This window comes from Mus caroli, chromosome 16 (assembly GCF_900094665.2).
Source record: "Mus caroli chromosome 16, CAROLI_EIJ_v1.1, whole genome shotgun sequence".
Classification (NCBI taxonomy): domain Eukaryota; kingdom Metazoa; phylum Chordata; class Mammalia; order Rodentia; family Muridae; genus Mus; species Mus caroli.
Genome location: NC_034585.1, coordinates 54,914,578 through 54,927,323, shown reverse-complemented (window position 1 = coordinate 54,927,323; position 12,746 = coordinate 54,914,578). Strand labels below are relative to the sequence as shown.

At 43.0% G+C, this 12,746-nt stretch overlaps 1 protein-coding gene across 1 annotated transcript; it reads right to left on the bottom strand.

Moving 5' to 3' along the window:
• Positions 1-295: 295 nt before the first annotated feature.
• On the bottom strand, positions 296-10,868 carry Cpox (coproporphyrinogen oxidase). The gene is made up of 7 exons (XM_021185432.2): positions 9,764-10,868; positions 8,077-8,220; positions 7,283-7,393; positions 6,228-6,369; positions 5,283-5,501; positions 2,614-2,718; positions 296-2,007 (listed from the first exon to the last, which is right to left on the bottom strand). Exons 1-7 carry the CDS (start codon positions 10,284-10,286, stop codon positions 1,920-1,922), a joined length of 1,332 nt encoding a protein of 443 aa, XP_021041091.1. The 5' UTR covers positions 10,287-10,868; the 3' UTR covers positions 296-1,919.
• Positions 10,869-12,746: the final 1,878 nt, after the last annotated feature.

Genomic DNA, 12,746 nt, shown 5'->3' with positions numbered 1-12,746 from the left:
ACATTGGACAGCAGGCACTTTTCTGACATCTTCCCAATGCCTTGCACACTAGCATTTCTCAGGCAGTACTCCTTTTTGTTGCTGAGTTTTAATGTCTGCATAAGTCACAAACTGTTTATCCATTTGCCTGCTAATTTGCACTTGAGTTGTTTTTAATTTTAACCATTTTTACTAAAATGGCTAAGAAAAAATGGATCTCTCTCTTGGGTAAAATATCTAGTAATAAAGAACTATTACTATACCGAGAAATATTTGAATTACTAAGTTATCACAATAAAGGATATAAATACTTTTCTTATGTTATAATAAAATTTATTAGCTGAATCTACGTAAGACATGTTGAAGAATCTGTAGATTTCCTTACCCTAAAAATGGCAAACACAATCACATACATCCAACATATTCCAGGATAATATTTAAATATTGTTCTTTACAAATTCAATATATTATAAATCAAGTAACATAGCGCAGTCAGACTATTATTTAGACAAGTAAACCACACATTAAGAAATCTGCCGTGTATGTAGCAGAAGATGGCCTAGTCGGCCATCATTGGGAAGAGAGGCCCCTTGGTCTTGCAAACTTTATATGCCTCAGTACGGGGAACGCCAGGGCCAAGAAGTGGGAGTGGGTGGGTAGGGGAGTGGGGGGAGGGGGAGGGTATGGGGACTTTTGGGATAGCATTTGAAATGTAAATGAAGAAAATACCTAATTTTAAAAAAAAGAAAGAAAAAGAAATCTGCTGTGACTTTTAATAGAAAAGATAAAAGTTGAAGAATCTCTAATTTAAAAAGTAACACAATTTCTATTGGCCCATTTTTAAGATAAAAAATATAAAATGCCCAGGTTAGACTCCATTCTCTTTAATTAAAGAGAAAAAATGTGTTTCATTTGTCCTTAGGCTAATCTCCCATATCTAAGTCTCTAAAATATAAAACTTTTAAGTATCCGAATCCAGGGATATAAGCTTTCGCTTTCAAAATTTCATAGAATCCTAATGTTAGATAATTATGATCACACAAAAACCTTACCACTGAAGATATCACTTATTTAAATAATAATAATAATGCCATCTGCAGTTGTAAACTAGGTCATCATTATATAATACAAAAACTGACTAAAGAAAATTTCCAGAGCTCTTAAATAGCTATCTTTAAAAAAAAAAATGAGTTTTTTTTTATAATATTCTGGAATATAGAGAAAGATACATGAAAATTACGTCAAAGAAACTTCAAAAGCAACAACAAAAAAACATGTTTCTTCAAATTGCTTTCTTTCTTCCTTTCTTTTTTCTTTTTTTTTTTGGGGGGGGGTTGTTGGTTCTTTTCAAGACAGGGTTTCTCTGTGTAGCCATGGCTGGACTAGAACTCCCTTTGTAGAACAGCCTGGCCTCAAACTCACAGAGATCCACCAGCCTCTGCTTCCTGAATACTGGGATTAAAGGCAAACACCACCACGGCCTGGCTTCAAATTGCATTCCAAAGTTCCCAAGAAGGGCATCCTGACTGAACTAAAGAAGATAAAATGTATTCCCTGATAAATTTCTGTAGCAAAAACTAAAACTTCAAGCAACATATAAAATGAAGAGTTTCCTGGTACCTATCATAGTATTTACATTCCCTTATCTCAAAGACCTGGAAACACAATGTCAAACTGACTGGTCATAGAAAATTATTCTAAAAGTACAAATGGATGTCACAGGCAAGGAATCTGACATTTTGACATCCCCACCCACCTCTGTGCCACCTCCTCCCACAGCACTGGAAAAGATCAAAACCGCCTGCCACAGACGGGGTGCCCAGGGTGAAGAAGGCGGGGGCAGTAAGGCACAGAAGACACTGCCTGCCACACAGTGGCCACAGTGCACGACGACACCACCTGTGTCCACCAGGCCCTGGAGCAAGGCTCTGTCTGCCGCATCAGTGCACCCAGTCCTTTGGATGGCGCAACACTTCCAGAATTTCAGCTTCTTTGGAATTCTCTGGGGGAGAATGCATGTACTCCCATCTACGCATGTCCAAAACGAAACAAAACAAAAAGCAAACAAAATAACAATAAGTGACATACATAACTAATGGAGAATAAAACCCTAGGAGTAAAAACAATGCATCGTTCCTCCACCACTGTGACTACTATGTCTCTACTATACTTATATATATATAAATCAGCTACTTAAGAGGGTAAATTTCTTAATAAGTCTTAGGAATATCTGGGTTAACACTAAGATCCTTTCATTATAAACTTGGGTTTCATAAAGTATAGAGCCTTGGGTAGTACACAGGTCGCTTAAGTTTTACACTACACATGCATCTTTCTAGAAAGAAGGCTGTGAGGAAAGGCCAGACTCAGCTTCCCACTTGCTCTCTCCACATCCTCAGATACAAAGCTCACAGGACATACATCCTGTCACTTCTTACAAAATCCAATCTGGGCTTTATTCTCCCACAATTTTCTTATAAAAATCAGACAAACATACATGAAGTATTAGGTAACACACTGTCAGGGCTAATGTGTAGATTCTATGAGGCACAGGAAGTTCCTATGACAGGAGTTACTCACTATATGACACTGAGTTACTATGTCAAGGGTTACTATGACAAATCGGCTTCTTACCTTGCTGTTAGAGGTAAAGACATCAAGATACTTTCGATCCTGGATCCTGGAGTAAAGAGGCCAAACTTGGTGCCCCGATCATACAACAGATTAAATTCCACATACCTGTCAGAAAGACACCACATAGTAGTAAAGGTGTGTTGAGTGAAACCTTTTAGAAATCCTTAAGGTGCGGAGCTTCTCTCCAGATCTCCCTACCAACTAGAGCCAGCACACAGCTTACAGAGCCCAGCGAGCCCTCTCCTCTGGAAAGCATAAATAAAAGGGCATTCTACCCGCCAAACAATTGGATGCAGATTGTGCCCAACACAGAGCAACCACCAATCAGCAAGGTTATGTTCTCCCCGTGAATAAACAGTACAAATACAAACTGGGACCAGGCACGCACGACAATTCAGAAAGAAGCAGCATTGTTTCCTGGGTAACCCAGCCTGGGTCCTCGCTGTAGCACAGGCATTCAGGAAAAGGGCTTCATCAGGGGCTCACAGTACTACACTAGGAATACCCAACTTCTATAGGTTAAGTGCCAGGAACTGCTGAGCAAGAAACTTACGACTGCTGCTGCTACTACTACTGTTATTATTCTATAAGGAATGGGTTTATATTATTCTATAAGCAACAGTGACTAAAACAGCCGGGATCTGCCTCCTTCCCTGCCGGAGTTCACGGCATCAACAGAGATGGGACCACTCATCCCTCCTCTCTTTACAGCCATCACTGTGAAAGCTACAGCCTCGTTCTTCAGTGCTTAGCTTAACTTGGTTTTGTTTGTTTGTTTTTGTTTTTGTTTTTTTGCTTTTTTTCTTCACGAAAATATCTTGGTATCAAGTAAAGTTAGGCTCAGTGTATTGTCCAAATTTTCTACTAACAGTTAGGGAACCAGATCTGAATTGCTATCTAGCTTAAACATCTGTTTCTGATGTTAACATCATAGGATTCGAAAGTCTCTTCAGATTTAAACTTGTACTTTCTACTGTCCTCAAGAATTCAGAATGATTCATAAAAATGTTTTTTTAGGGGTAGGGGAGGGATGAGACCTATATAGGGGATATAGATGACAAGTTATGACTACACTAAGAAACTGAAGCCAGCGCTGACCATAAAGGGTCTTTGCGATGATGCTGGAGTTATCTAAAGCCCCAGAGTCTACTGCTATCTCCCAAGCCAAAGATAACAGTGGCAGAGAGCTTCTCTTTTGAACATTAGTGACCTACTAAGCTATGAGTGAGTAACCTAATGTGCCACACACATCTTCTAAGTCAAGAGAGGGGACAGGCAGACACACAGACAGACACAGCAGAACTCACAGAATCGCCAGTCATCAAATGTGAAGATAGACAAACAAACAAACAAACAAAAAAACTATTGTTGGTAATATTGCAGTAAAAGCTTCACCTATGTAGGCTTCATAAACCTTTTAGCTCTGCATACAGAATATGTCCAAAACTGAACCAGTTCTAATTAGCAATACCATCCCTACTGAACTATGAGCCATTTTCACCATGTCTGTTATGCCTATTTCTATAGTCAGTGCTATGTTTAACCTCAGGGTACCCGAGATAAATCTAGAGAAAGGGGGCCAGAATGGGAGGCCTATGGGTGACAAATTGGCAGGGGTGGGGGCCTTGTATTTCTTTAAAATTTTCTAAAAGAAAACTGACTCTATTCTCACTTCATTAGGCTGTTACACAGGGACCTGACAGGACACACAGTTATGTAAGTAAAACAAACATCCAATCTCAGAAAGGTAAATACAAACATATTTTATCTTTAAACATGGAACATGTAAGTTGACTTCTTCAAGGCCTCTTCAAGGCACAGCTTTAGCTCCTTAGGGCTCATGTGCCTAAGAGTTAACAGGAATTAGAAGAACTCAGGCTATGACTGTGACTTATGGTACACATGCAATTAACATGACCAAGAAAACTGCCAGGAGCTGGGAGAGTGGGTGTGTCGAGCTGGCTCATGAGGGTCACTGAGCCTGAACACAACCTATCTTGCCACCTATGAATTCATCAATAGAATCAGGGGCCGAGGTTAAGGATGGGTGATACAGGAGGACTTTCACATCTGGTGTGCCATCAGACCTGCTGTGTAGTTTGGGCTAAGGACTTACTGGTAAGGACACCTTATGGTCAGTATATGATAACACCATATATACCACAGGCTTCCTGGGAAAACCAGACACACAATGCCTCCCTCATACGGGGGTTGTGCATAAGAGGTCCAAAATAAGTAAAGGTGATCATGAAGACTGTATTACGATAGCTCCTTCATAAATATTTAAGATGAATATCTTAAAGCATGACTCGGAATTTATAAGCAAAAGAAGAAGAAAAAGAAAAAAAAAAAAAAACCTTAAATGATGCCCTCATCTTAGCAGAAGGTAGAAGCTGTCACTGGGAAATGAAGAGAAAAATTCCCCAAGTACTTACCACGTAAATGCCTACCACAAGTACACATACAGGTGAATTAAGTAAACCTTGTGACATTGATTATACAACGTCATTAAGTTAATTTTTAATGTTCGTCTACTTAAGAAAAAAAAATCACCATGGATTAATATGACTAGTTATAAAGTATTTAGTCAAAACAGCACAACAGCCACTGTGCCTGGAGGACCTCCGTGTCTGTGAGCTGTGCAGACTGTTCACCCTCCTGTCACTCACCGCCCTCTCCTCAGCTGCTGCCAAAGCTTGTCCCGGGGGGTGTAGGAGTCATCGCAGTGCTTCTTCACAATGGGAATATAGGAAGGGACCACGGCCTCAGCACACGTCTTCACGAAGCAGAAAGCCTCCTCCTTGGACGGGGAGTCAAGATCGTCAAAGAAGATGCCGCCGATGCCCCTCCGCTCCCCGCGGTGTACTATAAAGAAGTAGTCGTCACACCTAGAACGTGCAGCAGAGAAAAAGCATGGACTAAAAGATGAGAGATGCAGGCGACTTGAAACGATCCCCTGGGTTAAACGCCTGCTCCTCGGCTCACCCCAGCAGTATCTTTGTTTTCTATAGGACTGACTACAAAACTAGGACTCTAGCCAGACTTTCTACAGCTACCAAACAATTCAAACCAAGCCAATCTAAAGGACAAGCAATACTAAGAACTTGTGCAGATAAAGCGAGAGTGCAGCTGGCTACCATACTTCCTAAGACTTCTGGGGGCACCGCTGCTTTTACAGGGGGTAGGGGATGAGGGTCTCCTAACATGGGCACCAGCTGAGGTACGAGCCTGAGCTTTTATGTGCCTAGTCTCAATTCAGCAAAAGCAGAATGCTGTCAAGAATTTTAGTATTTAGTATCTCTTTCAGTGTTAAAAGCGGTGACTCTAAAGGATGCACAACTAGGGAAAAGGCTGTCAGAGGAAACGCTTACAGAATGTCTTCATGTGTGTTAAAGTTTAACCTCCTGACCGGCACAAGAAGCCATCAGTCTACTCTGGGTGCTTTCATCTACCGTCTAAAAAAAAACAAATCTCCTAAGACATCACTTACTAATGCTAAACATGGAGAATAGACCTTAACTTGGAAAGAGTTCTTTTGATGATCTTTATATAAATCAGGCCTACAGGCAAGTCTTTTCAAACAAACATAGAAAATACCAGTGTCGACAGCTCACCATTTTTTAAATTTGGGGTAGATGTCTGGCCCATGCTGATCACAAGCTTCCTTTAGAGTACGGTGGAAATGGACAGCATCCTCTTGGTTCAAGTATGTCGGTGTGAGGTCACAGCCACCCCCAAACCACCAGTGTGTGTTACCTACGAAAGCAAGGAAGCTGAACCTAGGTTGCCTTGAGACTAGAGCGCACCACTGGTTATATGAGCAAGCTTAATTCAGCAACTTAATTCATCACCATGAAATAGGTGGCAGTCAAAGAACATCTAACCGAAAATAGCTCCAACAGCCAGTAAAGCTGAGGCTGGCAAGACGCAAACGCAGAAAGGAAAGGAGACAGGAAGTCAGGGAGAGAGAAGAAGCCGGCAGGGAAATGGGATGGAGGACCTCGAGTATTAACAGTCTGGACAGTTGGTCTTGGCTGTGAATCTCAATGCTGGCTTAACATTAGAATCACACAGCTCAAACGCTGATGTGTGCATGGGTGCTCATGTGTGCGTGTTCATTGGTATAGAGGCCAGGAGTTAATGTGAGATGTCTTCCTCAATCATTTCGCAATCAGACTGGCTTTGAATTAGTGTTTCTCACTAAAACAGGTTACTAATTAGCTATAATGCCTGGATCTAGATATCCTCCTGTCTATTATCCTTAGCTCCTGGCTTTTTAAATGATTGTGGAGTGGGAACTCAGGTCCTCATGCACTGTATATAGTAGAACACACACACACAAAGACACACACACATAAAGTTTGTATACACGCCCCAGTGGCAAGTCCTCAATTTCAGAAATAAGAACTTTATATTTGCAGAAACTTTGTGTGTGTGTTGGGGGGGGAGTGAAGTTTGTGTTCACAAAACTCATTCTGTGAGGAGGAAACATTGGATGAGAGATGGAGTCCCATTCTGATGTTTCGGGTCCTTATACATCCTGCCAAGATTAAGCCTCTGGGATATCCCTGGAAAATCCTAAATGTTTGTACTTTCTCTCTTTTTGATAAAGTACCTTTTGATTTTTCTTTTTTTAATACAGTCTTGGAACAACCCTTAAGAGGCTTACCATCGGCGTCCTCTACTTCAAAGTATCTATAGTTGAAATGCATCGTGGGTGCATAAGGATTCTTGGGGTGAATCACAGAACTTACACCCATAGCAGTAAATGGCAATTTACCTGGAAAGTAAAACAACACAGTTAGATGCATCTAGCCGCCTGGCTTGACACATTTACTCCCTCATGATCTCTGAATCCGCTATCAAAGGCTGCTTTGTAACTTGTCTCTGAGTCACAATTTTCACAATTCACGCATGCGGACACGCTTACTGGGTGTCTTAGTCAGGGTTTCTATCAACATGACCAAGAAGCAAGTTGGGGAGGAAAGGGTTTATTCAGTTTACACTTTCCACTTTGCTGTTTATCACCAAAGGAAGTCAGGACTGGAATTCAAGCAGGTCAGGAAGCAGGAGCTGATGCAGAGGCCATGGAGGGATGTTCTTTACTGGCTGGCTTGCTCAGCTTGCTTTCTTATAGAACCCAAGACTACCAGCCCAGAGATGGTCCCACCCACAAAGCTCCCCCCCAACCCGTGGATCACTAATTGAGAAAATGCCCCACAGATGGATCTCATGGAGGCACTTCCCTAACTGAAGCTCCTTTCTCTGTGATAACTCCAGCCTGTGTCAAGTTGACACACAAAACCAGCCAGTACACTGGGCATACACATCCAAGGGCAGTTCCAGAAAATAAATAAATAAATAAATAAATAAATAAATAAATAAATAAACAAACAAATAAATAAGCTATTTTTAAGTAAAACTGGTGGGAAAAGAGTTGGCAGGGAGAGTTACCAGACTTACTATCTTTCGTCTTCAGAGTTTTTCCTCTGCCTCTCATTTGGTTTGCTGCTTCCTCAGAAAGATTCCCATGAACGACGGAAATGCTCACCCCAGCCTTTTCAAACACTCGCCCGTCCTGAAGCACACAGGTGATGCCACCTCCTCCTGTCCATAGAAAGAGAAAGCCAGAGGATAGAGCACCGTCATACGGAAGACAACTCTCCCATGAATGTGGCGGCATGAAGTGCCTGCTTCCTCCACTAGTTCCAGAACCATCTGTGATAGCATATATATTTTCTATGTGGGATAAGTTGGCTTAGCTCTGTGTCTTAAGCTCCTTATACTAGGAAAACATGCATCCAGATACAAACCACTGAAATGGCTGCTTCTTCCATGTTCTCGTGCCATGGCCTAATAACTCCAAGGAAGTTTCTTCAGATATCACCAGAAAGAATCCGTTTGTTATTCACAAAACAGAAAGCTAATGTTACAGGCAGGCATGGGTTTACCGAATGGTGTTTTACTTTCACTCAATACAAGAACTCCATATTCCTTCCCATTTTTCGACTCTCAATTTTACCCTATTACCTTTAATTTTTATATGCAATTCAAAAACATAGCTATTCAAACTCTTAAGGGGTTCAGAGTCTAAAATTAAGTAAAATTTTATGTGTGTGTGTTTAATATTTTTTTTTCTTTAAGGCAACAGGTCACCATAAAGTCATTGTTCTCAAAGACTGATGACTGAGTTGTTTTATTTCTAAGAAGCAGGGCACCATATTCAAGATCACACCACCGGAATGATTTAAGTGCTGACCACGTTTCTGACATTCTGAGTTCTCGGCATATATTCATTAACTATGAAACAGAGGTGGAAAACAGTAACTTCCAAAGGTTACAGAGCTAGCTATCTAGTGTTTGACATTGTGTCTGGGTCGGTCAGTGGCTTCTACCCTAAAGCATTGCAAGATGAAAAAAACATGAAAATCAGACTGACTCCCATTTAATATAGATGTGGTAGCATCATAACTCAAAATGTATTGATGATATACTGTTATATTTCCAGCTTGGAAAAAGGCAGAAATCCTCAAGTTTAAAATTAAGGCGGGAGGGGAGAACAGGGAAAGACTACTGTGTTTGGAACAACATGGTCACCAATACATGACTCAACATGAATGGCATTCTAAGGAATCCTTCAAGAAATTTGATGATGCAATTTAGTAAGAACTACTAGAAGACGAATCAAATATTCCTTATACAACCCGCCAAAAAACAGTGGGGAGACTCTTGACATAGAGAATCTAGCAGACATAAAGGATCAGTGTTTCTTCTGCCTCTAATAGGACAGGGACAAATGCACCCAGATGGATAAATAAAGGGGGGGGGCGGGGGGCGAGATCTGTTCAGTAACAAACTGAACATGAAAGCTTCACTTTGCTGCCTGCAGATGTTCTTTAACAAACCTATAGAAAAAAAGTGCAACTATGAATTGCCAATATTTTCAAGTGACTTGTCCTACATTGTTGGCACCTCTGGGTCCACATCTGCAAGCAGAGAGCGAATAGCTCTCTCAATGTCAGTCATTCAAGTCTGTCCCTTCTGACAGATCACCCCCCACCCCCACCCCCCTGTAAAAACTGTCCACTTTAAATCCCTAATCCTAAACTGCTACTGGTGCCCAACCAAGAAACAGGAGCTCTCTCCTCACCTTCTTTCCTCTCCCACCGGTCCACAGTGAAGTCGGCGACGCCGTCTACCTGCGCCAGTGCCCGACACACCTGAGCCTGGGTCTCCATAATCATCAGCTCCATCTTGGTCTTCATGTCCTCGGGCCTCCTCCGCAGCTCCCGCAGCTCGGTCACCGGCGAGGACATAAAAGTGCTGCAGCGGCGGGCTATCTCGTCCCCGTCCTCCTCCCGCCGTCCAGGTGAGGGGCTCCGCGCCCCGGAGCTCTTGGGCACCATCTCCGCCCGCTGCACGTGCCCGAAGGCGGCGGCTGCCAGCCCTGCCAACCCCGCCAGCGTCGCGGCCAGCCCGGTCCCCAGCCGGGACCCGCCTCTAGCCCAGGGGCCGTAGCCCAGCCCGCGGCGAGGCTGGGGACCAGCCGTGCCAGGCAGCTGGCAGACGCGGGCGGACGCGCAGCGCGGGGACGCGGCGCGCAGCTGAGCATAGTCGCCCAGCACCACTTGCCACCAGGGGCCCGAGCCCAGTCGGCCCAGCCGCAAAGCCATCTCCCGCCCGGACTGGGCAGCTCCGATCCTGCAAACCCACCGGAGCTCCCAGGGTCCTGAGACCCAGACTCCCCGCTACTGCTACGTGGAGTTCAGAAAAGCTCCTGCTAGGTCGCAGGCTGCTGGCGGGAGCCGAGGAGGCTGCTGGGAACTGTAGTCCGGTCCTATCGCCTCCTGCACTCGTCTGACCGCTCCCGGAAAGAGCAGATAAGACTGCACCCTGCGCACAGAGGTGGGTCCTGCTGCTCGCACGCGGGCCTCCTGTGCTGCCAGAGGACTGTGGAGGTGCTTGGACTGATAAGATAGGCGTTTTAGTCACGTACACCTTGGATTGCCCTGCTCGCTCACCCACAGTGAGCAAAAGTGGGGCTAGAAGGCTGACGACAAACGGGCGGAAATAACGACTCGGAGACACACCCCTTGTCTTAGTCCTGGCTGTGGGTCTGGAGGATGCACCCTTGTCCCCCCTGTGCTTGACTTACCCAAAGAGTTCAGGGTAGTGGGCTCCTGAGTAGATCCAGAGAAACTATTCGCACTCCAGTTTACTATCCTGGATCTCTGTTCTTTCCCATAGCCCTACCCGTTGAAAATATGAGGACAGAAGCTCGCACATTTATTAGTTTTGTTCCAAGCATATATCATTGCCAGCATTATTTTATAGTATCAGAAGGGCTCATTTGCCCTTTAACTATCCTTGATGATTCTAATTTCTACTAACAAATAATAATCGAGGCCACTGGTTATTCTTTCACAAGCTTCCACTCTGGCTGTAGCAGGAATTGGAGCTCAGTGGGTATGGTTCTGACCCGATCTGTTCACTCCCCTGCTTCTTACACAAATGCAACCACAAACTACCTGGAACAGCATGCGTGCTCAGGCCTGGCAGATAAGAGTGTGGCAGGCAAATGAATTCACCGAGAAGTGACGAAGCTTGCAGAGGAGAGAAACCCTTAACTTTTAGCTGTAGTGTGCCCTGGCTGGAGGCCAACTTGGAAGAGAAGGGAAGATAAGAATTATCTTTTGGAAGGTTGCCTGGGTCTGGCTGGGCCTCCTGGTGATAAATGAAGCTCTTTAATGAAAAGGAATCTCTCTAATTTTCTGTAAGAAACTTCTCCTTTATGCTCCCGCTCTGCTAATGTGAAGCTAGCCAAAAATAAGCCAAACGGGAAATTCGGGAGACTTGCCCAGACAAATAACTAATTGTGTACTTACCCTGAACAAATTGAGTACTAGCTTCCAGCCTGTTTGGATGTCTCTCTCTCTCCTGTCCTCTGATTCCACCTTAATCTTAATGTACAGTGCTTAATGGAATCCTTAAAAACAAACAAACAAACAAACAAACAAACAAACGGATTTGTATGAGAAAAAAATAAAAGCCACCATCTTCCTAGAAGGGCATAGTGGCACACATATTTAATCCCAGCACTCAGAATGCAGAGTCAGGTAGACCTATATGAGTTTGAGGCCACCCTTGTCTACTTAAAGACTTTCAGGATGGCCAGGGCTACATAGTAAGACCCTATCTCAAAAGAAACAAAACCAGTCACACACATACATACACACACACACACACACACACACACACTTCCTGGTAGCTTAAATTATTCCCAAGTCCTATTTGTAGTATATGAAGATGTTCCCTCTATAAGCAATTTGATGCATCCGAAAGCTGCTGTGGACAAATAAGAAGTCAGTAAGTTGTAAACAGAAGCTATGCAGTAGGGGTGCTCATCTGCGTGTAAAACTGGCTCACTTTTGTGTGCTATGATTTCATTCTCTGTGTAACCCCACAAGCCAGGACATTCTGATGAGCTGTGTGCTACCTCACTAGGTACAAACATACAACTCATCTTCAAACTCCACATGCTTCTCCGAATCCTTGCTAAGTTGATCCTTCCCCTCTTAAAAATAATGAATTTTACTCCCTGATATTAGTGTATTCCTTTTCCCTTTTAAGAGAGCGTTTGATGAACCCACTTTATTTCTCTGGTATGTGTATTCACACATGCATGCACGCGTGTGTAACAATTAGTAACAAGGTATTGCTAAACTTGGCCTTGTTAGAACTCTAATGCCGTTGAAAGAGAAATTAAATTAACAGAAAGTGAAGGTTTTGAGATTTTAATATTTTGCCCTAGATTTACATTTTAAATTTGTCATCTTCTTACAGATTGAAAAAAAAATCTTAAGAGATCAGTTGACTTAAATCAATATATAGTTAGGCATAGCACATACCTGTTCTCCCAGCACAACTGAAGCTGACACAGGAGGACTACTCAAACTGTAACATCTGTATTACAACCTTATACATTAAATATACAATTTAATTTAGTATGGTTGATTTAACTTGTGCTTTCTTTAGTTAAAGTAACTTTAATTGGCTGTTCAGAGAGATATGTGAAGAAACCGCTCAAATATTCCAAGAAAAATTTATGTATGAGACAGATTCACAGCGCCTGT